Source organism: Ammospiza nelsoni, chromosome 10, assembly GCF_027579445.1.
Source record: "Ammospiza nelsoni isolate bAmmNel1 chromosome 10, bAmmNel1.pri, whole genome shotgun sequence".
Taxonomy (NCBI): domain Eukaryota; kingdom Metazoa; phylum Chordata; class Aves; order Passeriformes; family Passerellidae; genus Ammospiza; species Ammospiza nelsoni.
In genome coordinates this window covers 24,869,451-24,895,441 of record NC_080642.1, presented here as the reverse complement: position 1 = coordinate 24,895,441, position 25,991 = coordinate 24,869,451, and the positions used below count along the sequence as shown (strand labels likewise).

Below are 25,991 nucleotides of genomic sequence, written 5' to 3'. Positions count from 1 at the left end.
TCTCCCTCCTGCCCACAGTGTCTGTAACAATCCAGCACAGCTCTGAACTTCCTCCTTTCCCCCTGTGCCATTAAAATATGATGTAGTGTGCTGCAACATCTGTGGGGGATTCTGTGCATGCAGGAGGATATTGATGCCTCTGCAAAACACAGGACTGGGTCACTTCTGAAGCATTTGGTAATAATTCTGACAAAGGGAAAAGCAGACTGGTTTGCTAATGGCACAGACATTTCCTTAACTTCAAATGGCTCTTTGGGAGCCTTCATTAGCTGTAAAACCAGGGAGTGGGCTGGTATGTGGGTTCGTTAGTGCTCTGCTTATTTATACTGGGGCAGATTTTGGCCTCTTTTGCACCACTTATTAACACACCCAGCATTTTGAAGGGTTCCCCCCACTTCCCCCACAAATTACTTATGTATTCTTGGGAGCTTTGTGTTTTTAGAAAACTGTTGTCCTGTCCAACAACACAAGAATTTCAGGATGCACAGTACACACCACTCAAGTCAATACAGTTATTTCCATGCCTACTATTCAGCACACTGACAGAGCTGAAATAATGGAAATATTTCTGGATTTTGTTTTTGTGGTGAGGACAAAGAAAGCACCAAAGTATGATTTTTCTGCTAAACTCAAATATGCCTCTCACAGAAAGTACCTGTGCTTTGCATGCATGGGCTGAATCTGAGGTTTTCTATTGCAATTACATAAGGAAAACACATCTTAGCCTGACTGAGCATGGGTGCATAGCTTTATCAGCAATTAGTTCCACTGGTAGGTTATCTGAACAGCTGTCAGAGGTATTGATCAGGACAAAACCTGGTTTGGAATAGTGACATCTGAAACAATTGGTTTTAAAACAGTCAGAAATATAGCTATTGATTGACTCAAGAGGATTCTTCTGGTCTGTACATGTACAATTTTGCTTTAACTCAGCAGGATGTGAACTTTGGGAATAATATTTCAAGAAAGTTTGGGGGGAAAAAAGTGATGCTGGGTTGATTGAACATATTTCAGAAAAGTTATGGAGGAGTATAAGGAAGCCAGGGCTCTTTTCCTGATTATTTTTCAGCCATCCAAATCTGAGATTGATTGCCTAGATTTAATGAGGAAGATGGAAAAAGCGCCAGAACCAGTCTGGAAAAACCATACACACGTCATGCTCCTGGGAACAGGAACTTTATTGGGACTGTGAGATGGCTAAGTCACATTTAGGCACACAGAAATTGCAAGTGGTTTGTGCTGCTGAGCAGCTGATTGAGAAATCAGGACTAGGATTTGTTCTAGATCCAGACAAACAGTCCTATGCTGGTGGGAGGCATTTTTTCCCTGATGTGTTTTCTTCAGGCCCCACATTATCAGCCTGCACATGCAGGTTCAGTACAAGCCATGTGCCATCCCATGGCATTATAGTGACCTTGCACATCAAGAGAAATTTCTGGTAGTGAAATGGCGACCTCAGTATTTTTCAGGGTAGTTAAAGTACAACTGTGTCTCCCTTTTCCCTTCTTTGTCAGCCAGTCATTGCAAAAGCACATAAAGTACTGTAAAGACTCAAGTTCCAGACAATCAATGAATGTACTCAGAGTCATGCATGGTCTGATGTGAACGACACAGTTGCATCTCCATCTGCTGTGCTTGGCAGCAGTTTGAAGGATGCCAACATAAGTGAAAGGCTGATGTTGCTTATGCTGTTGTGAATTGAAGGGAGGCACTCTCTAAATTGATCTTTCCCATCTAGATAGACAAAGTGAGCTTGAAACATGGATTGAAATTTAGCATTTCCTTTTAAAAATATCCACCTAAGGACAATTATGTTTCTTTACTTTTCCTTCCCTGCTTTGGAATAATGCTCAGTCTTCCTGGCCCTGTCTGCCTGCATCAGGGGGAGATTGTGCACCACTGACCATACTGGGGCTTGGGCTTCTGAGTTTCCTGCATGTGCTGCAGAGTGATGGAACTGAGGCTGCTTTAGATCAGGAAGGGTTGAAATTTCTTCCAGCTCTCATGTCATAAATTCTGTGTGTAAAGAAACATGGCACTGTGTCACAGACACGTTTCATGAAAAATCCTCTCCTTAGGTTTTTTCTCCTGAGAAGCTGAGAGGCCTCAGGAACAAAATGTAAACAATGGTTATCTGCTGCTGTGGAATGCAACAGGTGCATCTGGGATTGGTCTCATGTGATTGTTTCTAATTAATGGCCAATCACAGTCCAGCTGTCTCGGATTCTTAGTCACAAGCTTGTTATCATTCCATTCCACTTCTTGCTTGTTAGCCTTCTGATGAAATCCTTTCTTCTATTCTTTTAGTATTGTTTTAATATATCATTTACTTTTAATATAATATATATATATATATATATAAGAAAATAATAAATAAGCCTTCTGAAACATGGAGTCAACGTTCTTGTCTCTTCCCTCATCCTGGGACCCCTGTGAACACCACCACAGCACTGTTATTGAATTGCCAGCCCTTGCCCTCTGTATTCTAGGCTGTTTCTAATTTAAATATTGTTAATTGCTGTTCTTTATGATCATATCAAAGGCCTCTGAAAATGTGAGCCCAGGCTGATATTGCTGTGTCCTCAGTGCATGCACAGAGTGGAACAGCTTTACAGCTTTTCATGAACTTGTCTGTTCCTTTTGCATCGCTGTCTCTCTTTTGAGGAAGTGAGAAGTGAGATGTGACAACATAAAGTGGCTCTTCCCAACATCACACAAACAGCCTGTGACAGAGCTGGGACAACTGACCCAGAGCATCCTAATCCCAGGCCAGGGCTCCTAGTCCATCTTCCCATGTTAAATACAGGCAGGGAAAAGCCAGATCCCTGATTATCAATCACCAGCTTTCCTTCACCTCCTGCACTCTGCCCGCAGCCCCTGCCAGGCTGCTCAATCCTGCCAGCACCTGCCCAGAGCCATGGGGCTGCTGATGTGTGTTTGGGGCTGATCCTGTTTGTCTGGGGCTGCATCTCTTTGGGGGCTGCTCCTGTTTGTTTGGGGGCTGCTCCTGTTTGGGGGCTGCTCCTGTTTGGGGACTGCTCTTGTTTGGGGACTGCTCCTGTTTGTTTGGGGCTGCTCCTGTTTCTTTGAGGGCTGCTCCTGTTTTTAGTGGGGCTGCTCCTGTTTTTGGGGGGGCTGCTCCTGTTTGCTTGAGGGCTGCTACTGTTTGTTTGGGGGATGCTCCTTTTTGGGGGCTGCTCCTCTTTGTCTGGGGCCTGCTCCTGCTTTTTGGGGGGCTGCTCCTGTGTTCTGGGGGGCTGCTCCTGGTTTTTGTGGGGGGTTCTCCTGTTTTTTTGGGGCTGCTCCTGTTTGGGGGCTGCTCTGGGCGGCTCCGAGCCTGGGGGCTGCCCAAAGCTCGGAGCTGTCATCTGCTGGCCTGGCAGAACAGGCAGGACAGCCCAAATACCCCTTCACATCCAGCACGATAAAAACGCCGTCACTTCATCATCAACAGCTCTTCAGCTGAAGCAGCTAGGGATTTGAGCATGGAAATGCCTTTCATTACACTCGTGTGCCTCAGTATTTCCATGAAAAACTGCTTTTGATCAGCAGGCGGCTCGGGAAGGCTGCGCAGCCCCGCAGGTTGCGCTGCCCGGGCCCGTCCCCGTTGCGGAGCCTCGCCGGGCCCAGCGCCGCCATCGCCGGGGCCGCGGCGCCATCTACGGGCGGAGCCGCGTGAGGGGAGCGCGGCCGGAGCCGCCTGTGAGGCTGGCAGCCCTCACACAGCCCGGGACCGGCCCTCCGCCACTCCCTGCGAAACCCGTTCCAATGGCTAATCACCATTTCTGGGAAAACATTCCTCCTAATGTCCAGTCTGAACCTCCAGCACAGCTTAAGGAGATGTTCTCTCATCCTGTCCCTTGTTCCCTGAGAGCAGGGCCAGCCCCCATCTGGCCACAACCTCATAAAGAGCCATAAGGTCCCACCTGAGCCCCCATTTCTCCAGGATAAACACCCCCAGCTCCTTCAGCTGCTCCTCACAGGACTTGTGCTCCAGCACCTTCCCCAGCTCCATTCCCCTCTCTGGAGTGGTTCCAGCCCCTCAATGTCCTTCCTGAATTCAGGGGCCCAGAATGGGACACAGCATATGAGGTGTGGCCTCATCACTGCTGAGCACAGGGAGACAATCGTGCCCACACCATTGCTGACACAGGCCAAGTGCCTTTGGCCTTCTTGGGCACACCTGGGCACACCTGGGCTCATGTTCAGTCACTATTGATCAGCACCCCAGGGCCTTTTCCTCTGGGCCACTCTCCAGCCTCTCTGTCTCTAGCCTGTAGTGCTGGTAAGGGGATAAGAGCAGAACTTGGCACTTCACTTTACTGAACCTCATTCTTGGCACCCCACCTTACTGAACCTCATACAGCTGGCCTCGGTCCATGGATCTAACCTGTCCAGATCCCTCTGCAGAGCCTTCCTGCCCTCCAGCAGATCAACAGTCCCAACCAGCCTGGTGTCACCCATGAGCTCAGGAAGGGTGGGCTCAGTTAGGTACAGGACTTTCTGCTGGCCTCCAAGCCTGGGAGGTGGCTGTGGCCTCCCCAGCTGGCAGCATCCAGGGGCACAGCTGATGGATGGCAGGAGATGCAGCTGCTGCTTGGGGTGAGCTCACCTCAGCCCCCATGCACCTGGCCCCAGAAACATCAGGAGGCTTATCAGGGGTCACTGTTTTTGACTTTACCTATCATACTTTGCAAAATGCATGGCTAATCTTAGTACATAAAGTACATGGAGAATTGGGTAGAATCAGTATTGCATCCACCATAAGCAGCTAGGGATTTGAGTCAGGTTAAGCCCAGCATTGTTGGTCTGAAACTTTTCCAACCTGCGCCTTAAAAATCATCACATGGCTCTTAAACTTGAAATTATTAATGCAGATACACTGGAGTTTTTATGTGCCCTGTGAGTCCTGGAGTCTTTCAGAGATGCCTCAAAAATGCTGAAACCCAGTGAGATGCTCTGTGGCACCTGGGAGGCTCCAAAACAGCTGAGTCTGTGCCAGCCAGCTGGGACCAGCTCTGGTTTGTGGGTAGTGACTGCTGACAGCATACAGGGTTGGGGGACACTCAGCTCCACTGAAATTCAGGGAACGCTGAGCTCACTGCAGTGCAGTGCAATAGAACTGCAACAGGAGAGGGGGACAAATGCAGGTACTTTTAGGAACACAACCCAAGTTAATTATGGAAGTTGCTTTTTGCAACCACAGAGAGGAGAGGGAATGCAGGAGCAGAGGCAAAGCCCATTCTCTAAGCTGTTGGAAGCTCAGGAAGGTGTGGAGCTAAGCCTTGCACAGTTAATTCCCTAACTTGTTCTGGTGCAAAGAATTTCAGTACAAGTGGGCTTGGGTGGGTAGGTTTAGGTATACATGATGTGCTAGTAAATCCATCATATGGAACTGCTGACTGACACAACAGGCACAGTCAACATAGCGTGCTGTGGAGAAAAGCACTGCCTACTCTGGCATTAGCTGATGGGTTGAAATAGCAGTTTTGTTTTCATTCCTTCCCCAGTTTGGAGGCTAAAAACCCACCACCCCTCAGCAGTAAAAACAAAATGTGCACAAAGCAGGGATACTGTTTTACAAAATGTGCTGTGCTCCTTCAAACTAGAAGTTTAATTCCCTGCAAACATGCAAGCTTGTCTGCCTTTAGGAGGCAGAGCTAGCTGTGGTCATTTAGTGTCTTTGTCAAAGCAAAGTTATTGATTGTACCCAACTGCTGTGAAGCAATTCATAAGCAGGAAATACCAATACAGCAACCAGTAGCATTTTGCCCAGAGCAACATCTGTGCTCCAAGCAGCTTAGTCTAACACTAAACAGTACAAATCTGTTGATAACACAATGTCAAATGGTAAATCTGGATCAGTGTTGCATATATCCAAGATTAAACATTTCTGAGTCAAAGCCTTCAACTCCATTAGAAAGAAATAGGTCTTAATTCTAATCTTGGTATAGTGGTGTTAGTGTGGAGTTACTTTGCTGATTTCCCAGACCTTACATCATGCTTATTAAATGGTAACTGAGATGCCCAAGCTATGTCAGCCTGAGCTGTCTGCACTCCAACTAAATGAGAGGTGTTGAATAAAGGCTAGTAAACATGTCAAGACAAAATAATTACACTAAATATGACTTTTATTGCCATGGTTCTTTTGCTATAAATTAATAATGAGAATGAGGACATACAGTAAAAGCTGCAGTAAAGACAGGGAGGGCACAAGAACATAAAGGTTCTGGAGGGGAAACCTGTTGCATGCTACCCTCCATGACTTACACAGTCCTATGCTGAGGAGGAAAAGCACAAACACATCTGAGAACATGGGTGTGAATTTTCTCCTCCACTCCACTTGCACAGCTGGTTCCATCACCCACTGAATCTTCACTGAAGAACAAAGTAAGCCAGGGTTGGATGACATGCAGGGTAGCTCCATCTGGACACTGCTCAGAACGTGCTTCAGCACTGGGGGAGGTGTGTCTTTGCTGGCAGTCAGTGCAGTTGTTCTGTACAGAAACTCTGCCCACACCTCCTGCCTAGTCCATAAACCTTTACCACTCACTGGAAGAGACTGGCTCTCCCTCAAACTCATGCAAAAGGAGCCAACAGCTACGTTCTCACATGGAACTAAGAATAACCCTGCTTGACCTCTTTAATGTGGTCAGACTTCTCAGAGAGCTGAGCATTCCCACCCCGCTCTCAGGAAGCCTGGCTCTGTCCAGCTGTCCATAACTGTGAGCCCAAAAGTACCAAGTCCCAGATGAACATACGGACTCATGACCTCCTCAATTCTGAACAGACTGGCACTGCTGTACAACAGATTTATCCCTCCCTGGCAGTGTACACTGCACAAAAACAGTGCCACCTGTGGTACCTGTGAACCTCCCAGAGCTTTAGGGGGCTCAAGTGTTGGGCCCAAAGCAGGAATGTGTGCTTGAGTACTATGCAAAAATAACTGGAATTATAGTCATGAATAGCACCATTCAGAAACAATCATTTCAATCTGCTTGGAAAATTCTCTTGCCACCCCTGCTGCCTCTTCCCATCGCTGTGGTATCAGTGGTCTGCAGAACCTGGCATGGCTGTCCCTCCAAGCCCCATCTCCTTCAGCTCACAGCAGATACATGAAGTGCAGAGAAAGGCTATTGAGTCACAGCTGTGCATCCAGCCAGACATTCCTGTGCATCTTAACCAAAGCTCTGCTCTGTCCTGAGCAACAGGAGACACGGGCATGTCTTTAGGAAGCAAGTCTGAGCTTCAACAACCAGGGACTTCAGGTGGCAATCCCCCTGCTGCTGCTTTGTGCACCAGGATGTTGCCACTTCTGCCTCTGCAGTGAGATCAGAAAGGCTGCAAGCACCTGCAAGGAGATAACTGTGCTCGTGATTTCATGCTCTAGCACAAGTTCGTACACTTGCTTTCCTGGTTCTAAATGCCCGTGCTTCTGAGATAGAAAATACTTCATGATTTTTGTACAAAAGCAGCCTATTGTTTCCAAGCTGAAACTACAATCTTTGGCTTCAATTTCAGGTGTGTTTTTCCATTGAGAAGTGTAAGGTTATTTTCTTAATGGAGAATTACTTCAAATTGAACTTTTAAAAATATAATTTCTTTTGAATTTCAACCCAGGAATGTTTTGCAATCAACAATTTTTATTTTATATACTTCAGTGGAAGAAACTAGGGACCTAGACAGAGTTATCTCCTGAAAACACAAAAGACATGTTCCCCTGCTGTGACTAACAGTCTTTCTGAAAAAAAAAGCTCAAACTGAAACAAAAAACCAGCTGATTCACTTTTTGTTATCCTTTCCCAGTCATTAGGAAATTCAGAAAATCATATGATGCCCAGTGGTTTTATTCTCCCCTACTCCTTACAAGTTAAGAATCACAGAGAAAGAGGAGATGGAGGCATTCTGCAGAACTCACTATTGCAAAGCACAAACCAAACAGCAGCACAGACCTGTAATCAAACTCACCTCTTAAAGGGCTTTTTAAAAGGGCAGACATGTTTGTCCACTTACATTCCATCCCTTTCTGACCTCAAGGTCTCTAAGAGAGCTTCAGTAGTGTACTGCAATTTCTTTTGGTTTGAATTAGCAATAGGAAACTCTCACTTTAGTCCTCTTTTGCACTTCCAGAATGTCCTTTCAATACACCTGACTGGCTGAACACGTGCAGCTTGTGTTAACTGTGAAAGGACATGTTGCACACTGGTGCACAGCTCAGAGCCAGCCTCCTGAAGGCAGTTTACCTTCCCTGGATTAGGCCACTCTTGGTAAAGCAGCCACAATGACATCTGTCTGTTAACTCCAGTGATTCCACTTGCTTGAGTTAGTCCTAAGGCTCATGAAAGCCTAGGGCTTCCCCTGGCTGCTACCCAAACTTGTCCAGGACCTCTATTGCTTAAATAAGTAGGGAAGAGCCAAGAGAATTTTAGGATGGAATGGAGAAGATTGAGACTTCAGCTAAATTTATATAGGTGCAAGTTCTCATCTATTTTCATCTTTCCTGACATGAAACCCTGTGAACCATAAGGAAATTAACCTTCTTCTAAATGGAAGCATAAGTAAGACTTAACATTAAACAGTATGCAAATACAGGAATCTAAGAGTGGAAGTATAAAAATAAGTCCTCTTACTATAAGAACTCAACTCAGGCACTCTGCCTCATTTACCTGAACAAGAAAGCCCATGCATTTCTTCAGAGCTTTCTTTCTCTGCCAAGCACAGCTCAGCATGGATTAGAACAGGCCATGTAACACACAAAACAGATGCACTCCAGGGGACAGCACACTCTAGAGAAACCACACATACAAGCAAAGCCAGACAGGTTCCTTGGAGTGTTTTTCTCAACAAGTCATGGAGGGAAGAGGAGACCTGCTGAATGTGAGGGAGAATTGTACATACAACAAACCCAGGCTCAGCTGTGCTCAAAATTAGTTGCAAATAAGAAACCTAGTTCAGCAAACCTTGGTGGCTGAGGCAGGCATCTTATCCTAGCCCTGGCAAGGCAGCTGATCACAGTGCCTGTGTGCAAGGTCTGCTGCAGTTGCTTGTCTCTCCCCTCCTGCTGCAGAGGGGCTGGCAGGCACAACAGAGCAAGGGCTGCTCAATTCCTTCTCCTCCTGCAGCCTCTGCAGGGCCATGGCAGTGAGGAGCAGAGACAATGGCTGGCTCCTACCAATGCATCTGCTGCAGTGTCTGAGGCTGCTGCTCTGCAGACACCTGCAAAGCTGAAGATCTTCCATCTGACCACACAAGAGTCATCCAGCATAAAGAGAGAGCTAGAACAGCAAACACTGCTCTTCCTTGCCTCTGGTCATTCACATTTCTGGGAGAATAAAATAACTGAGGAGTGCTGCTGCTTCCTAGTGGTTTGCTCAAACATTCTCAGAGACAGCTTCACCTGGATGGTGTGAGAGGCAGGTACAGGGCTGCACCTAAGAAAGCACACTACCATCTGCAGGCAAGTCTGAAAATAAACAAAAAACCCCTCAAGCATGGCAGACTGTGTAATGCCAAGGAATCTCTGCTGAGCTCTATGTTTTTCCAGGGAATGTTTAAAAGCCAGTAGTATATGTACACTAATGCAGGACTCCCATTAACCTCTTATTTGAATTAGATCTTAGACCCTTCCCCCAAAAAACAATCTTTTTTCCTATGCTGTTTACAATAACAGTCTGTTCATAAAGCAGGTGACTGCTACCACATGACACTGGTGCTCATATTGATCCTTATAATTCTGAACATCAGACCAGAATTCAAGAGCAGCACATGCCATTTCCAACCACTTAACTAAATGGTGCCTTAAAAATCTCATTAAGACAGTTAAGAATCAATTATTAAGATGTCACTACTGAAAAATAACTATTGCATTTTTCAAAGTTTAACAGTAAACAACATTGCCAATATATTATTGCACACAATAAAGGGGTTTGGAACTACAGAGATAAGGAAAGGGTAATCTAGAAGACCCAGAAGAGTGATCCCAGAGCCATTCCAGTTGCTGCTCCAGCCAGCATGCCCAGTGCCAGGTCTCCATCGCTGTCACGGTAACGCTCTCGGATGATGACGTGGTTTGCAGGGGGCTGCCCATAAGGCCCTAGGAAGTAAAAGGTTGTTGGGAGGAGGGCAGAAGAAATGTGTATCTTAATATCATACACTGCAATTTCAAAACAGGCTGTTCTTTCACCTTCTCCCTTCAAATGAATACTAATATTTTGTCAGCTGCACAGGTAGAACACAGTTCTGCTTTGGATTCAGCCTCCACATTAATTAAATCCAAGGGCAATCCTGGAAACACTTCTAGCCCTGTAACAGCTTAATATTTGTGAGGAAAACTCATCACAAATGTAAAAGTGAACATTGTTCTGCAAGCAATTGTATTCACTTTATGGATTTAATGTAAGAAATGGGTCTGAAAATTGATTCAGCCTTGAAGTTAAGGCAAATAGTTTAGTTCTTCCCCCTTATCCCCTCCCCCTGAAAAAATCTTTGGCAGGTCTCAGGCCAGTTGTTTGTCTGAAACTGTGCATCAGTTATGTACATTTACTGCCTACTGCAATTCAGCCTTCACATCCTGGATTGATCTGTGGGGTGGTGACAGCTGCTACATTTCTGTTCAGATGAAGATTGGCCAGTAGCAAGAAATTACCCTTGGACTCAAGAAGCCACTGACTGACCCCTGCTCTGTAACAGGCTTGTAACAGCTTCACCTGTCACTTTTCTGATTCAGCTCCTAGCTGCAAAGCAAACATAACAGTACTGGTTTCCCTCCCAGACATTTCAGGGAGAGTAAATATCCTTGAAAATCCCACAATGGTGTTTTGTAACAGATTCTTAAGTAATCCAACTAAATACAACAGGAAAGGCTTTCACTGACTCTGAACAATGCATGACTCTCCCCCCTGAGCAGGACTATGTCACTGCAGAGTAGGAGCAGCAGAGCTGCAGATACAGGGGCCAGAGAGGTGCTGTGGTGAATCTGAACCCCAAAGTTTAGTTGCAGTGACCCTGATGAAGGAAAACATTGAACCTTGGTTACTATGCCCAACCAGTAACCTCTTAACACATTTGCAGACTGCTCAGGGGAGTTTGATGCTGCATTGTTTGGGTTTGGCCTGCTGGAAGTTTTTAAAAACAGTTCTTGGGTTTTTGAAAAGCTACTGCTTTTCAGAACCAACAGAACACACATTCCTCTGTGTTTGAATATGTATCCTCTGTATCTTAGGACTTCAGTAACTTCTATGAAGAAAACTTTAAAAGCTTTAAAGGCTGATGCACCTCCCTTATAATAAAAAATGGAAAGGCAAGTGAAATAATCTGAAAAATGTCAAATGGAAAACAAGATCTCCCTCAAAACTGAAATAAAAATTTCTCAGTAGAGATTCTTGTTTGCAGAATCAGATCATGAACAATTAGTTCTCTCAGTTTTATTACCGTACAACTCTAAAGCCACAGTTCTGTAGGACTGGGGCTTTGTGCAAAACTAACGCTAAATTAAGGTGACTGATTAAAAGCACACCCTACAATTTTACTCTTTGCTTCCTGCTTCCTGTTTTTGAGATTGAAAGCTACACAAACCTGAGATTTCACATGGCTGAAATGCTGCCTTACAGCAATTCCAGCATACAGGGATGGAACCAGGTACAACCTTGTTCTGGGAGTGGATTTACCTTTGAAACGTGTGTTTAAATAATTAAACTAGGTTTAAGAGCAGCAGATGAATGAAAAGCTCCATCAATGCCCAATATGGAGTATTGAATCACAAAATTACATCTTCTCCTGGCTCTTATACCTTTCCTTAGGAAACATGCTGTAGTTAGAGTTCTGTAGGCTTCAGAACGAGTTTATAAAGCAATGTAACTATGCTGAGATCACATTGGGAAGGTTAAATCCCTTAATGCCAATTTCACTGCAGTCCCTTTGTTGTGAAAGGGTGATGAGTGGATTGGGTTCCAGTTTCAGGTCAGGTTTCTTTCTCTGTGTACAGGAGTGGTAGCTGGTAAAGGATGGTGATTAATAGGGCTAAAGCCAGAAGGATTGACTCAAGTGGCTTCTGTGGGAAGGTGAGGATGTGCTGGTTACCTTGGTATGGATACTGATAGGGCACAGCATAAGCTTGTCCATTGGAGGCATAGAAGATCTGAGGGCCCGGGGGGTACACACCATTGTAGTGATCATAGCCATAAACCTGGGGAAATTAAAAAGGGCTGTTACACAGGGACACTCTGCTATGGATCCATTCAAGCACACTGTTCAATTTGCCTTCATTTCTTTCACTCAAGTATCCAGGCTGTCCTGCTACAGCCAATCTACTCCCTGGAATGGTTTCAGAACAGCTGCTTGAAAAAGAGGGCACTCCTAAGCAGCATCTGCTCTCTTCCTTTCCTCAACAGGCAATGGCAGAGGCAGGGCCTGGATCATCAGACAGAGGCACAGCAGCCCTGCCAGCTTCTCCTCTCTGCCCTCATGCCAACAACAGCTCTCTGGGGAGCTCAGAAGTGCCAGGAAGGCAGCAGCCAATCCCAAAAACTCCAGCCAGCCCTCCAAGAGAGTACACTGCAAGCAAATGTCAGATTAAAGACAAAAGTTCTAGAGCTGTATGCTTTAGAAGAATTTATTTTCTCCAAAAGAAGAGGCTACACAGGGGAAGCTCCCAGTACCACAACTCGTTTTTAACAAGAGTGAGAGGCTGGAGCAGCTAGTGCAACAAGCAATAGTGCTCCAAACTATCCCCTCACATATTACTGCACATCACTAAACACATCCAGAATTGCCCAGCATATCCTGGTTTGATCCCAAAGCTGCTCCTTCACTGCAAAAGAACTGTGTATCCAGGAACTAGAGTTATTGTGCTGCTGTGACATCTCAGCACAACAAAATCCTTATGTGTTAAAAGTGGCAGCTCCAGTCACTACAGCCCATTTCTAAAACTCCTGATCTTACACCTTTCCAGCGCTTGCACAACATCAAAGTGTAGTTGCACCTCCCTATGTTAGAAGCTGCACGACCACTGTACTTGAAGATCAGCCAAATAAATTCTGCCCTCTCTCAGAAGCTTTATTTTTCAAGTTCACTGAGCAGCCACCCTTTTATACACCTTCCAACAAAATGTGCCTCATCCTTTTCAAAGGAAATCCATCTCAAATAAGAGCAGCAATAGGCTGATAGTGCCTTACTCTCTGCTGCTGTAAAAGCTTTCAAGCTGGGTGTGAGAGTACCATGCAGCACTTTGTGAGTACTTGAAGGAGGCTGCTCCTGCTGCCTCACTCCTGTTGATGCTTCCTGACTACAGCTCTTACCTCAGGTGATGGTGTGGCATAAGCTGTGTAGGGAGGAGGGGCTGAGGAAATGGCTGTCTCATCATACATCACATCAGATCCCACGTAGCCCTAAACACCAAGGACAGAGAGCAGTTATCACCTGTTCCTACAGACAGACAGACAGACAGACAGAGCAGTCTAAGGATTAAAACTCAATGACCCCAAAGAGAAAGTAACCTTTAGCCACACTGCATGTTAAGAAAGCAGTGAGTTCCTTGTAAAGGCTGCAGAAAGAAAGGACCTGGAGACTAGATCTGGGAGAATACAAATTTCTGAGCAGCCACAGAAAGGAGCCATCAAATTTTTCCCTGTGTGTGTGCCACAGACACACATATGTGCACATGCAAGCACCCTGGCTCCTCCCACCATTCCAGAGCCTCAGATTTAGAAATTACCCTCCTGTTCATTTTCTGTCTTCAGATAAAGAAATCTTCACAACTAAGCTGGCTGCTTCCTGGCACCCCAGAGTTATTGTATCACCAAGTTCTGCAGACGCAGGTAAAAGAAACAAATGCAGTAGCCAAAAGTGGTACCTGAGGCAGAGGTGGTAACACTTCAGTCCATTTAGAATACATTCTCAAAGACAATTAAGATTTCTTACACTACCTTTGTATACTTGCCTCTAATATCCAAAATCTACAGTGATGCTCTTTTTCCCTTTTCCAAGGCAAAGGCCAGTTGCCATTCTCTAATTCAAAGGGAACATTTTAATAAATCAACAGCAAATGTTGTATCTCTTGAACTGATGAAATGGCATTTGAGGACATAATATGGTTACATCCTAAGTCACACTCATGGTGAAGATTCTAAGGACTGTTTGAAACACTGTTAAAATACTATATGAAGTGGTATTTCCATCACCTGAGAAATCTGCTCATATCTTAGCAGTAAATGTGTTCTGCCCTGCCACAGGAATCTCTGTACAAGCCATGCACAGGGCTGCAAACACCTGCAAATGATGCAGTTCTCAAAGCTAAGGTGATCACCCCACTACTCCAGGGAAATTAGGAGGCACTGCTGGATGCTTGGAATTTTTGAAACGTGTGTCACACACCTACAGACTCAAACCCAAGTCTTCATTGGACACCTTTAATAGCTTTGGAAGATGTTAATTTATGTATCTTCTTGTGTAGAGGGCTACCTGCTCTACTTTGAGTAGCCTTGGGGTCTGCCTTGGCTGACCAAGGTCAGCACTGCCATGTTCTGAGCCATCTATCAGGGCTGGCAGCAGTGTCAGAGGCATGAAAACAGCAGCTCCCATTTTCTGAAACCAGGAGCCACCATCTCACACACCAGTGGGATAAATCCTCTAAAACTAGAGCAGACAGACCATGAGTGTTGTGTCCTCTGCATGAGGACAAATCCCTCACTTCTCATTTAAGGCCACAGGCAGTGTAGCATGGCTGCAGTCAGAGGCAGTCACGTCTGGGGTACTTTTGCCATGACAAGTGTTTGCTTTGGGTGTCTACAAATCTAAGTTACAGCATCTGACAGATGCCCCAATACAGTGGCAATGTTAATGTGACCCATCAGAAACTGAGATAAGTTTCTACAAAACACAGCATTTCTCCTGGGTTGGTTCAGCCTAGTCATCTAAGGAAAGCTAGTGCTGCAGAGTACTCTGGAAGGCAGTCTAAAGGAAAAACAAATTGCAGAAAATGCTGAGATAATACACTCCTCCTCAGCATGCCTGCAGTCCCCTCCAAGCATCTCACTCTTCCCCATGTCTCTGCCAAGAAGCATCCACAGTGGGATGGATCTATATTAACAAACAGCTGCTGTGTAGTGAGCTTCCTTTAGCACTGCACCCACCTGGGAGGCAACAAACACTAGGAGTGAAAAGTTCATTTTTGCTGGTTGCAGAAGATTTGCTTGCTGCCCACAGCCTCAGTGCCCACAGACCAGCTTTCCAAACATTCACTTCCACCCAGAGAAATCATTTCTTAAAATAATTATTTTCCACACAGTATGTATTTGCCTGGACTTGGGTGCAAGGATGTGTTTGTGATCCAGAGAATCATTCTTCTCCCCACCCACAAGCTTTATGATCGTGCTCATGACCCTGTTCTTTTCTAGCAGAGAAGGATGGGAGATGATTTCAGAACTCAACTGCTGGACCACACAGAACACTGATGTGCTGCTTCTCCATCACTATAAAGTCTAGTAGGACACTCACTGTGTTTGTTCTGGCATCCTGGAGAGCAATTTTCCATGCCCTGCAAAAAAAAACAAAAACCCATTGGTTAGTGGAACACTGACAAAAATTAATGCCACCTTTTTCTTTCAGGTCAATCAAACAAACAAGGTTAGCAACTAGAGGTACTGCAGGAGCAGAGTTTTAGGTACTGCATGCATCAAAGCCTGATGAGACACTCAAATAAATGCACACCAAGACTAAGAAATAATTTCTTTGCAGAGCTGAGAAAGAACAAGGAGGAACAATAGGAGGAATGGATGCAGTTTTGGAGGTCCTTGCTGCAAGCACAACAGGTAGGGAACATGCAGTCATGCAGTCAATGGGAAGAGATGCACCCCAGCAGAACAGCTCATCTGTGCTGGTTAGAGCAGGGGCCTTGCTGCTGCTGCTGCTGTTCCCAGGAGGCAGGAACACCTCACCCAGCTCCTGCCCTGCCACAGGGCTGGGAGCACACTCCATGGAACACACTTCTTGCCAAACAGTGACTACATGAGTTATCAAATTCTATACAGCCCAGCTCAGCTGAGAGCTCACAATAGTGGAATATTCCTCCTATTGCTACTGGGATGTCCCTGGGCTAATGCCACATCACGTGCTCTTGAAGAATGGTAAAAGTTTAAAAAAATCTGTTTAACAAGTCTTGTATTGATCTGTCGCAGACATTTCTCCACAGAAATCCTTTCTTTTGGATTTCTGTGTCTTCTGGAGGCCAGAGGCCTCCGAAGACAAGGTAAACAATTATTATCAGCTGCTGGGGAATGCAACAGGGGCACCTATTTTGATTGGTGATTGGTTCATGTTTTATGTTTATAATTAAGGGCCAATCACCAGTGCAAGCCAGGGGACTGAGTCCTTGGCCACAGCTTTGTTGTAGATTCTTTTCTATCTCTTCCTAGCTAGCCTAGCTGCTCTGCAAATCTCTCTCCATATTCTATTAGTATAACTATAATGTATTATATCATATATTAATAAGCTCAGCCTTCTGATTCAAGAAACAAGATTCACCGTCTCTCTCTCACCAGCCGCGCCCACTCAGGCTCGGTAATATCTGGAGCTAGGCTAGCTAGGAAGAGATAGAAAAGAATCCACAACAAAGCTGTGGCCAAGGACTCAGTCCCCTGGCTTGCACTGGTGATTGGCCCTTAATTATAAACATAAAACATGAACCAATCACCAATCAAAATAGGTGCCCCTGTTGCATTCCCCAGCAGCTGATAATAATTGTTTACCTTGTCTTCTGAGGCCTCTGGCCTCCCGAAGACACAGAAATCCGAAAGAAAGGATTTCTGTGGAGAAATGTCTGCGACATTGATCATATTAATCAGATTCTTCTACTCCTCCTCACCCTTCAGTGTTTTCAGTGACTTAACTTGCAGTTAGTTTGCATGAGCCAGAAACTTCTAGGAGAGATACTGGGGTTTTTGTCACTGAAAACCTGCTTTCATTTGCTTGAAAACATTCTTAAAATATATCTCTGAAAGTTAGAAGGGAGGAAAATAACTAGGGAGAGGGATAAAAGAGGGAGAAGTAGCAAAAGCATTTTTCTCTAGCTGTCTTACAGGCAGTCATCTGCACTCTCTGCACAGAGGTTGATTGTCTTCCCATCACGGCAAACAATCTGCAGTAAGCAGTCTCTGTGCTTCCCCTCTGGAGGCTGGAAATCTGAGTGAGAGAAACAGACATGAGTTATGAGTATAAACAGCACTACAGGAGCACATGGACAAGAAGGGAGTCAGTTTAAGCAAGTCTGGACAAAATAAACTAGGGCCAGTTGTAGCTGCCTTCCATGGCATCAGAGCCCCAGAAGGAAATAACCTGTTCTTACTCCTCAGTGTCCTGAAAGTAAGCAGCTCTGAACACCTTCCCTACAAAATGCAAGTGTCTCACAGCAGAACCAATCCACACTTAGCAATGGTACTGTGCAGCACTTGCGTCCTTCCCTTGTGTCAGCACCAAGTCAGCACTAACAAATGCCAGAAGTGAACTTAGGAAAAACATCTGCTGAGGTTTCCCATTTCCAGCTGTGCCTCTCCATCCACCCAGCACTGTGGTTACACCAGGAAAGCTCTGCATCAGACACACAGCCCTGCTGAGGTTTCCCATTTCCAGCTGTGCCTCTCTGTCCACCCAGCACTGTGGTTACACCAGGAAAGCTCTGCATCAGACACACAGCCCTGCTGAGGTTTCCCATTTCCAGCCCTGCCTCTCTGTCCACCCAGCACTGTGGTTACACCAGGAAAGCTCTGCATCAGACACACAGCCCTGCTGGGAACATCCCATCCTCCTGCATGCATGGAACACTGTCCTCCCTGAGTTTTAACAGGAAGTATCAAACCCTAACCTAACCTATCACATGGTGATACCACACCCTGGGTATCTCCAAAGCAATTTAGGAGTTGGTGGGGTTGAGTTTTTTTGGAAATGGGGGATTCAAGACCAGTGAAGTTGCACACACTTTGGACACGTTTACATCTGTAGCAGTGCTGTGTGTGGTGTGCTGGGCAGGCAGTGAACTTGTGAAGAATCTCTGGATACACAAATCCTGAAGGTTCCATTATTACCTCGACATTCGTTCCCCACTCTGAGGTTGATGCAGTGGATTCTCATGTGGATTTTATCTTCCAGATCACGGCGACTTTGATCATCATAGAATATTAAGCGGCCATCAGACCAGAGATCAAACCAGTTCTTCTTCCAACGCCGTAAAATAGTACCTTAAAAATCACACAGTCACTTTTGAGGGCACATATTGGGAAATATTTCTGTCCTAAATAGAATAAAAATAAACCAAGAAATCCTTCACAGTTGCCCCAAACAACATCCCAAAGTGCCAAACAATATCCTGTATTACAACATCCCCACATGGGAACATTAGTGAATTGGGTGCCATATTTTACCTAGAATTCAAAGCAAAACTGATTTTAAGTGCATAACCTAATGTTTGTGTTCTGACTTGCTGCAGGAACGAGCAGAGGGCATGATTAATTGAAAGACACTAAGCTGAGGTGTCAGGTAATGTTTCCAAGTCTCCACTTACACAGCACTAATTACAGAGCAGCATCTGAAGCTGAATGCCAGCCAGATACCTCAGATATATTTATATCCTGTTTCCCACTGGAGCACCCAAACGTCATGTGGGAATGCCGTCATGACACGTCATTATGTGACGTGTCCTTAAAGTAAAAAGGAAAAAACCCAACAAAAACAACCCACAGAACTTATTGTTTTAAGAAAACCTGGGAATTACTCCAACATCAGCTGCTCTGACCTTTTCTGAAGAAATCCCAGTGAACAGAGAGAGAAGGAAGAGAAAGATCCATGACTTACTTTGCCGGAGCAGCCATCCGCTCTTCACAAATGCCATTGCTGCTTAATCTAGTGGGCAGAAGAGGAAGGGGCAGGGGGGAGAAAAGCAGTTGTCAGTATTCCACAATAACACATTAAAAACAGGCATCTCAATACCATCTATTAGAGCTGCATGTACCCAGCTCACGTAGCAGAGACGCAGCAGATCCCAGCTGAAGATACTCAGTAAGCACAACTGGTGCTGTAGGACATAACAAAGGTGCAGCTGCAGTGATCCAGCGTGACTGTCAGAGACCACCTTGGTGTTTAACTGGCCAACAAAACCCTCCTGCTGCTGCTCTTAGAAAATGGGGAAGAGACAGGCTGCAATGACTGCTTCCTGACTCACCAGCAGTTCCTTTAAAGTCCTCTCTGCATACGTGTACATCCTGTATTCTGCAGTCTCAAGTTACCAAGCACTTCTACCTGCCTCTCTCTTTTTTTTCTGTACTTCCTCTTCTGTGTTTTTCATTCACTGGCTCAAAGTCCAGACAAAACAAAAGCTGAAACAGTTTAATCTTAAACAGGAAGGAGAAAGCTGTTTTTATGACTTCTATTTCTTTCAAATCATCACTAGCTCACTCTAAGAATTAAAGTAAGTAAAAGATGAGCCCATAAAGTAAGATTTTCAGTTCTCCTCAGCTTTTAAATGGAGTTTGAAATAGCATGGCAAGGACTCTGTGTTAAATTCAAGCCATCACACGTGACATTAAGTACCCGGCCACTGCGTTCTGGTTTATGAGCATGCTGAAAAAAGACATCAAACATGGGATGTATTGGAAAGTGAGGTTTTATTTTACAGCCTAATGGTGTTCTTATTGTTTTAAAAGAAATTATAAAAACTCAACTGTCCGGATGCAATTGAACTAGAAAAGGAAGAACAGAAGCATTTTAAGCCTCCTCTGAGAAGGCTACTTTTTAGAAATTATTTGTGGGGCCTGTAAGAGAGACAGATATGAGAGACAATATGAGAGACAGAAATGATACTGAAACCTAACAAAGAACAATAATTCTACTTGTGGCAGCATAAAGGAGGGGGCATGAGGGGGTGAAAAGTGGCAGTAGATTTGGTAAACAGAGGAACTTTTCCCAGACAAACCTCAGCAGAATGTGCTTAAAGCTGAGGAGAACAGACAAAAAGAAGAGTTTTGTAATCTTCTAGCAAAATATGAAGTTACTAAGGATTCATCTGTTTCCTGACCTAATGGATATGGATGACACTTGTAGCTGTGTCATCTTCAGATTACTGGGCAAATACTGTAGCAGACAAGATTATAACCATCAGGATTTCATATTTAAGGAATGCCACATCCTGCACAGGCTTGGATATGATGGTGAGAACCACCTGCAGGTAAGGTCTGTACTACAGAATAAACCCCTTATTCTTGACTTTTGTACCAGTTTGCTGGGAAAAGAAAGATTCTGCTGAGAGCCCCCTTCTGAAAGGCAGTGTCAGACTCCTGTCCTGCTCTGGGGTCTGAGCGTGCTCTTGTCACCCCTATACAGAGAGAGAGCTCCAGAAACAGAGGCCAGTTCATTCTCCCAAAGTAACAAAGCAGGACAAAGGACCTCAGGCTCATTCTGCCACCACCCCAACACAGGCTTCTCTCCCCTTGATTCTCCTTTACAAGCAGTCTACTTGCTCTTCATTTTCACAGCAGTGAGTGTCTCTAATGGTGTTTCCATGTCTTCCAGTTTGCCCAATAAGGTGAAATCACTATTTCTGGAGGCTGTTTCCTAGTCTACAAGCCAGAAAAGAATTTGCATGAACTTCAGTTCTGCTGCAAGTGTTAAGCTAGGCCACGGAATGTTGTTGCTACCTTTAAACCAACTCTGTTACACAATAGCATAATTAGATTTAACTTAGACACAAAAAGGGGAAGGACCAAAGAAGAAAACCACTCTCTTGACAAATTGAGTTTTGCCTGTGATTACAGAACAGCTCACAAAGTCTCACATTCAGAATGTTTCAGAGCTGTCAAAGCTACAAGGGGCTTCAGCAGCTGTAGTGCACCTTGCATGTAACCTCAGAGGCAGCAAATACCCGTTCCCAAGTCAGAGTTTAAGTGCCCAAAAGGTCAGCTCTGGAGAGAGAGCAAGGAATCACACAGAAAAATCTGTCAGCACTTAAAGTAGGAGGTGCAAAAACAATTAGATATTCTTCCTGGTCCTTTTTAAGCACAAGGGCTCATTTGAAGTCCTCTACAGTATTCACAGTCCTCCTACATGATGTTTAAAAGTGTATTTGCGGAGCTAGAAGACAGCCTAGCAAGATCAGCTGCATCTCAATAGTATTTGCTTGTTAAACCAGCCCAGTGCCATCAACATGAAAAATGAGATTTAAGTAAAGATAAATAATAAAAATAAAATAATTAAATGTATTAATAAATTAATAATTTTAAATTACCAATATGAATAAAAGTGTTTTGGTGACTGAAATCTAAGAATAGTAGCACTCTAAACGGAACTTGAGTTAGGAGTAGATGCAGCAAAGAAGTGGGACAATTCCTTTCTGCTCCCTGGAACAGCGGTTTTCTGCACGGAATATAACGCGGAATATCCAACAGTCTGTTCCCGTCCCTTTCCCGATAAAACACCCTTTAAAATAAACCAAGTGTTTCTCCCTGCAGCCTGTAGTCCCTAGCAGAGCTGGCAGCGGGCCCGTGTCGCTGGGAGGGCCGGGACACAGCGGCAGCGCCGAGCGGAGCGGGCGGTGAGCAGCTGTGCCCGCACACGGCCCAGGTTCCTTCACCCTCGGTACTGGGGCAGAGCACAGGAAGCACAGCGCTCAAGCGTAACCCTGCCCGGCCCCTCCCGCTCCTCACAGCGCAAGTTTTCTATTCCTGGAGCTGCCTGGCTCCGGCCCAGCTGCGCAGGCCCTTTTCCCGGCGCTGTCTGTGCTCTCCCAGCCAGCTCCCGGAGCCGCGGCTCCGTCCCAACCCTGCCCGGCGGTGCTCGCTCCCCCGGGACAGCCCCAGGGCGGCCCCGGCCCTCCGCGCCTCTGCCCGCCGGGGAGCGGCTTGGGCTGGCGCGGCCTGGGCTGCCCCGAGAGCCGCGTCTGCCCCTCCCCGCCGCCGACAGCCGGGTCCTGGCACGGCTCCCGGCCGGGTCCGCGCCCCGCTGACCTTGGCGGGGCTGGCGATGGTCAGGCCATCCCCCGGAGCCGGCCCCCTTGGCCCCCTCCCCGCGGCCCTGCCCCAGCTCGGCCCGGCCGTACCTGCCGCTCCCCGCGCCCGCCGCCCGCCGCCGGCCCCGCTCCGCCCGCGGGCAGCGCCAGCCCCGCCTGACGTCAGCCGCGCCACACCGCCCGGCCCGCACGGAGCCCGCACGGGGCCGCGGGGAGTGCGCCCAGCACGGCTCGGCACGGCTCGGTCCGGTCCGCATGGGGACGGCTGAGGCGGGACACCGACCCCGTCCCGTTAATGCCTTCCCCCGGCCGCCGCCACACGCGCTTTGCCGGCGCTTTAAATCCATCGCCTCTGCCCGGGCCGGCGGCTGGCACAGCGGCGGCCTCACGGCGCTAAGCGTTCTTTCCCCCGGCTTTTCCTTTTCCTCCACAGTGTGATCTTACAGAGAGCGGCGGGCGCTCTGTTCAGGCAGTCCCTCAGCAGCGGGGCCGGGCAGAGGCCAGCTGCCCTGGGACCGGTTACATAAGGCAGCAGCACAGCCGGGCCGGGCCGGGCGTGCCCCTCAGCTCTGCCCGCACGCCGGCACCCACGGGCCGTGCACCGTGCCAGCGGCTGATTGACTCCAGCGTTCAAACTGTGTTTCCATTTCTAACGCAAAATGTATGAGATGGTTACTCCGTGCGAAAAATACGTATTTTATGACTGGCTTTTTGCAAATATTAAAATGAATATTTTATGTGTAATGTTAGAAAGTTATGCTGTATTAATTTTCTTAAGTAGTGTGTTAAATATAGTTTTAGGTTACACCCTCTCTTAATCAACCTCATCATAGCCCTCTCCTATGCCCTCCCAATCTTAATTGCAGTAGCCTTCCTCATGCTAGTAGAGCGCAAAATCCTAGGCTATGTACAAGGCCGAAAGGGCCCAAACATTGTTGGCCCATTTGGGCTCCTGCAGAAACTATGCTATGTATGATACTTTTTTCCTAAAGAAAGGACTCACAGCGAGATAGCAGCCACAGGAAACCTGAATCTTTCAGAGAAAGAGAATTTATTGCTCTCTTATCAGAAGAAACTAACTTCTTCCCATTTCCTCAGCCCTGAAGATGCTGTCAGGATTCAGAGGAAGAAGCTGACACTGCCCAGACAGAATCCTGTGTTTGAATGGAATTTATGCATCATGGATGAGGTGTATGAATATGCAACATGCTGTTGCTTTTAAGGGTTAATCCTCTGTTAACACGTGTCCTTTTTCAGGCTTGTGTTGCCCAGAAAAAGGTACCCAGACTGTATATAACTCTTTGTTCTTATTGTCTCTTATTGTCCTAATCCAAATTACTATTACTCTAATTATATTGCTATTTTTCTAACCATTTTATTACTATTAAATTTTTAAATTTTAAAAACAAGTGATTGGCACTTTTGACACCAGCTAATTAACTCCGTCGTTCAAATTGTGTTTCTATTTGTAACACAAAATGTATAAGATGGTTACTCTGGAAAATGAGAACAACCTCTTATGCAGATGTAATATTTCCCCTGATTGATGGGATTTCCTATTAGAACTTTTCCCAGGCTCATTCTAGCAGCCTAGGAGGGAATACTATAGTGGATATTTTTGCCCCTGACATCCAGGAGGAATGATAAGGAGAACTCCATGTTATCAGAAGGCTAATTAATTACTTTATTATACTATATTATTCTATACAGCACTATATTACAGAATGCCACTATTACAACATCTGTAATTAAAAAGAAAAAAAATCATTAATTTGTTTCCTTCAGTCAATTTCTTTCAGTCGAGATAATACAGAAGTAATATTCATCATAGTTACAATTTGACTTAATCTGTCAACAAGCTCCTCAAATTCCTCCTACCCATCTATTATCTCTTCTTGAGCACAAGAGCAGTTCTAACTAGAAATTACATGGAAAGCCTGTGGCCCTGTACTTCAAGGCTGCAGTGTGGCCATTGCTTTCATGTATCTCTGAAGGACCAGAAAATGCTGTAGGCAGAACAGGGGGGACAAAAGCAGATCATCTATCTGTGAACAGAACAGGTTTCAGAAAATACCAATAAAGGAGATTTGTATAGGTCAAATTCTATTTATGTAGCAGTCCTTTCTCAGAGGCTAAAACTGTTACCTTTCGTAGCTGAAAAAGTATTTTCAGAAACAGAGGTATTAGGTTGGTGGTGGGAGGCAAGACAACCTTTATACCGGGGGAGGGAGCAGTTTTCTTCTGGAATGAAAAATCCTCCTGTCAAGGATTTGGGAATTCAGCAGCTCCTGCCCTGGGTAACAGTCACGAGGGGACAGCTCCCTTTATGGCACGTGTTCAAAGCACTGGCTGTCTGGGTTCATGTAAAACTTTAGTTTTCATGTTAGGGTTACAACCATTTTAAACTTCCTCAGGCACCTGCCAGGTGTTTCCTGGATGAATTATCTCCATGAGTGCAGAGCATCAAGGCTTTGTTTTGGAGCTGTGTGGGACCATGTCCTGTCCTGTACCCTCCCTGGACAGTCGGGCAGGGCTGTGAACCCAGCCACAGAAATGCCACACAAATCCCATGTGAGGCAGCAGGACAGAGGCACAGATCAGGAAAGATCAGATCTTCAGTGTGCCAGCACCCCAAGCACGTGCTGCAAACACATGCAAACATCTCTCAGGTTTATCATTCTGAGATCTTTTGAATTAAACATGTTGGTCTCCTCATTTGCTGAGGAAACTTTGATCAGTGAGTTTCTAATTAGCTGTGCTGCAGAGCTGAAGGCCTGAGTATTAATACCCTCAGCAAAAGAAGGAGAATATTTAGGTGAATACTATTGCAACTGGGGATTTCTTTTCAAGCCATTTGCCAGTGAAGTGTGAAAGTGAAGGCTTTTGTTCAAATGTTCAGCCTGTTCATAATTGCACTGTCAGTCTGGTAACTTCCAAAGCATGATGTAAGATTCATCCCTCACTAATAATTCTGAAAAAATGTTTGGAGTGTTAAAGACTAACAAAACCCTGGGGTTTTCACTCCCATTCTTGTCCTGAATCAAAGCAACCAAGGCTGAAGTTCAACTTCCCCATCATAGTTACAACATATCAGGTAAAATTGAATTGGCAAATTAAATTTCTAAACCCCTAAGAAACTGCTATTTGGGAAAATAGAGCCATATGTGACTTCTAATTCTTTGTCATAATGCAGCTGACATAATACATCTCTTCAATGCATGCTAAATTTTGATTGCCACCAACATAAGCATTTGAATTCTCACAGTTATTTGAGGGTCTTCAGCTGAAATTTGAATTTCAAATTTCATACTTTGATTCATAAAATATAATTAGACTCTAAACTAAGCAGAATATACATTTGCATTAAGAAAAAGCATTTCAAACAAAATACATGCCAGCATTATTAAGTATTATAATCAATGCTATTAATATTACTACAACTAACACATGCTCAATCAGGCTATTTTATTTTTTTTTTCAGAATCAGCATTGCTTACAAGGTAATAAAATGAAAAGGAGTAAAATCAAGAAAACTATTATTCAATCAAAGATCCTTGCTTGCAACAAAAAGATCAGGAGAGCTGCTGCTGGAGAACACCTGAATACGGAATTCAAAGAACTAGGACTCCAAAAGGATTATGTGGTTATTATTTATTAGTGTTTCAAAGCTTAAATATGACGGTTATGGGCAACTTGAAATTAGGCATTAGGTGAGAATAGCAGAGAAGAAGACAGGGAATAAGGCAAGCTTGATTAAGTGTTTGGGAAACTAAGCCAGGTTTCAATAGTTTGTACACAGCCTATAAAGCTTCCCTGATGAAAGAGAGATGGAAAAGAACATATTTCTGTTTTTCCAGAAGGTTGTATTATTTTAGCCATGTGTATAATAGTCCTGAGCAGAAAGGTAAATCATAAATTTGGATACATCTTTCTGCAGACTGCCTTAACACACTTGGATGTCTCCAGTGGAAAAGCTCTTGGCTTTCAGTTCCTGCTACTTCTATGG

General features: G+C 45.3%; 1 protein-coding gene across 2 annotated transcripts; it reads right to left on the bottom strand.

Moving 5' to 3' along the window:
• Positions 1-6,113: 6,113 nt before the first annotated feature.
• Positions 6,114-22,130, bottom strand: PLEKHB2 (pleckstrin homology domain containing B2). 2 transcript variants are annotated; one of them, XM_059479691.1, is made up of 8 exons: positions 22,076-22,130; positions 18,841-18,888; positions 18,075-18,227; positions 17,073-17,175; positions 15,493-15,532; positions 13,296-13,385; positions 12,079-12,184; positions 6,114-10,093 (listed from the first exon to the last, which is right to left on the bottom strand). In XM_059479691.1, the coding sequence occupies exons 2-8, from the start codon at positions 18,875-18,877 to the stop codon at positions 9,957-9,959; spliced, it is 666 nt and encodes a 221-aa protein (XP_059335674.1). In that variant the 5' UTR covers positions 18,878-18,888; positions 22,076-22,130; the 3' UTR covers positions 6,114-9,956. The 2 variants fall into 2 exon arrangements, with proteins under 2 accessions (XP_059335674.1, XP_059335673.1); XM_059479690.1 differs by lacking the exon at positions 22,076-22,130 and adding an exon at positions 19,208-19,228.
• Positions 22,131-25,991: the final 3,861 nt, after the last annotated feature.

Bases quoted from the DNA above. Each gene is read 5' to 3' on its own strand.
- PLEKHB2 (XM_059479691.1), bottom strand. From the start codon at position 18,877: ATGGCATTTGTGAAGAGCGGATGGCTGCTCCGGCAAA. The intron at 17,176-18,074 runs GTAATAATGGAA...TCTCTCACTCAG, and splicing joins AGTGGGGAACGAATGTCGAG to ATTTCCAGCCTCCAGAGGGG. The intron at 10,094-12,078 runs GTAACCAGCACA...TTTACTTCCTAG, and splicing joins CTATCAGTATCCATACCAAG to GGCCTTATGGGCAGCCCCCT.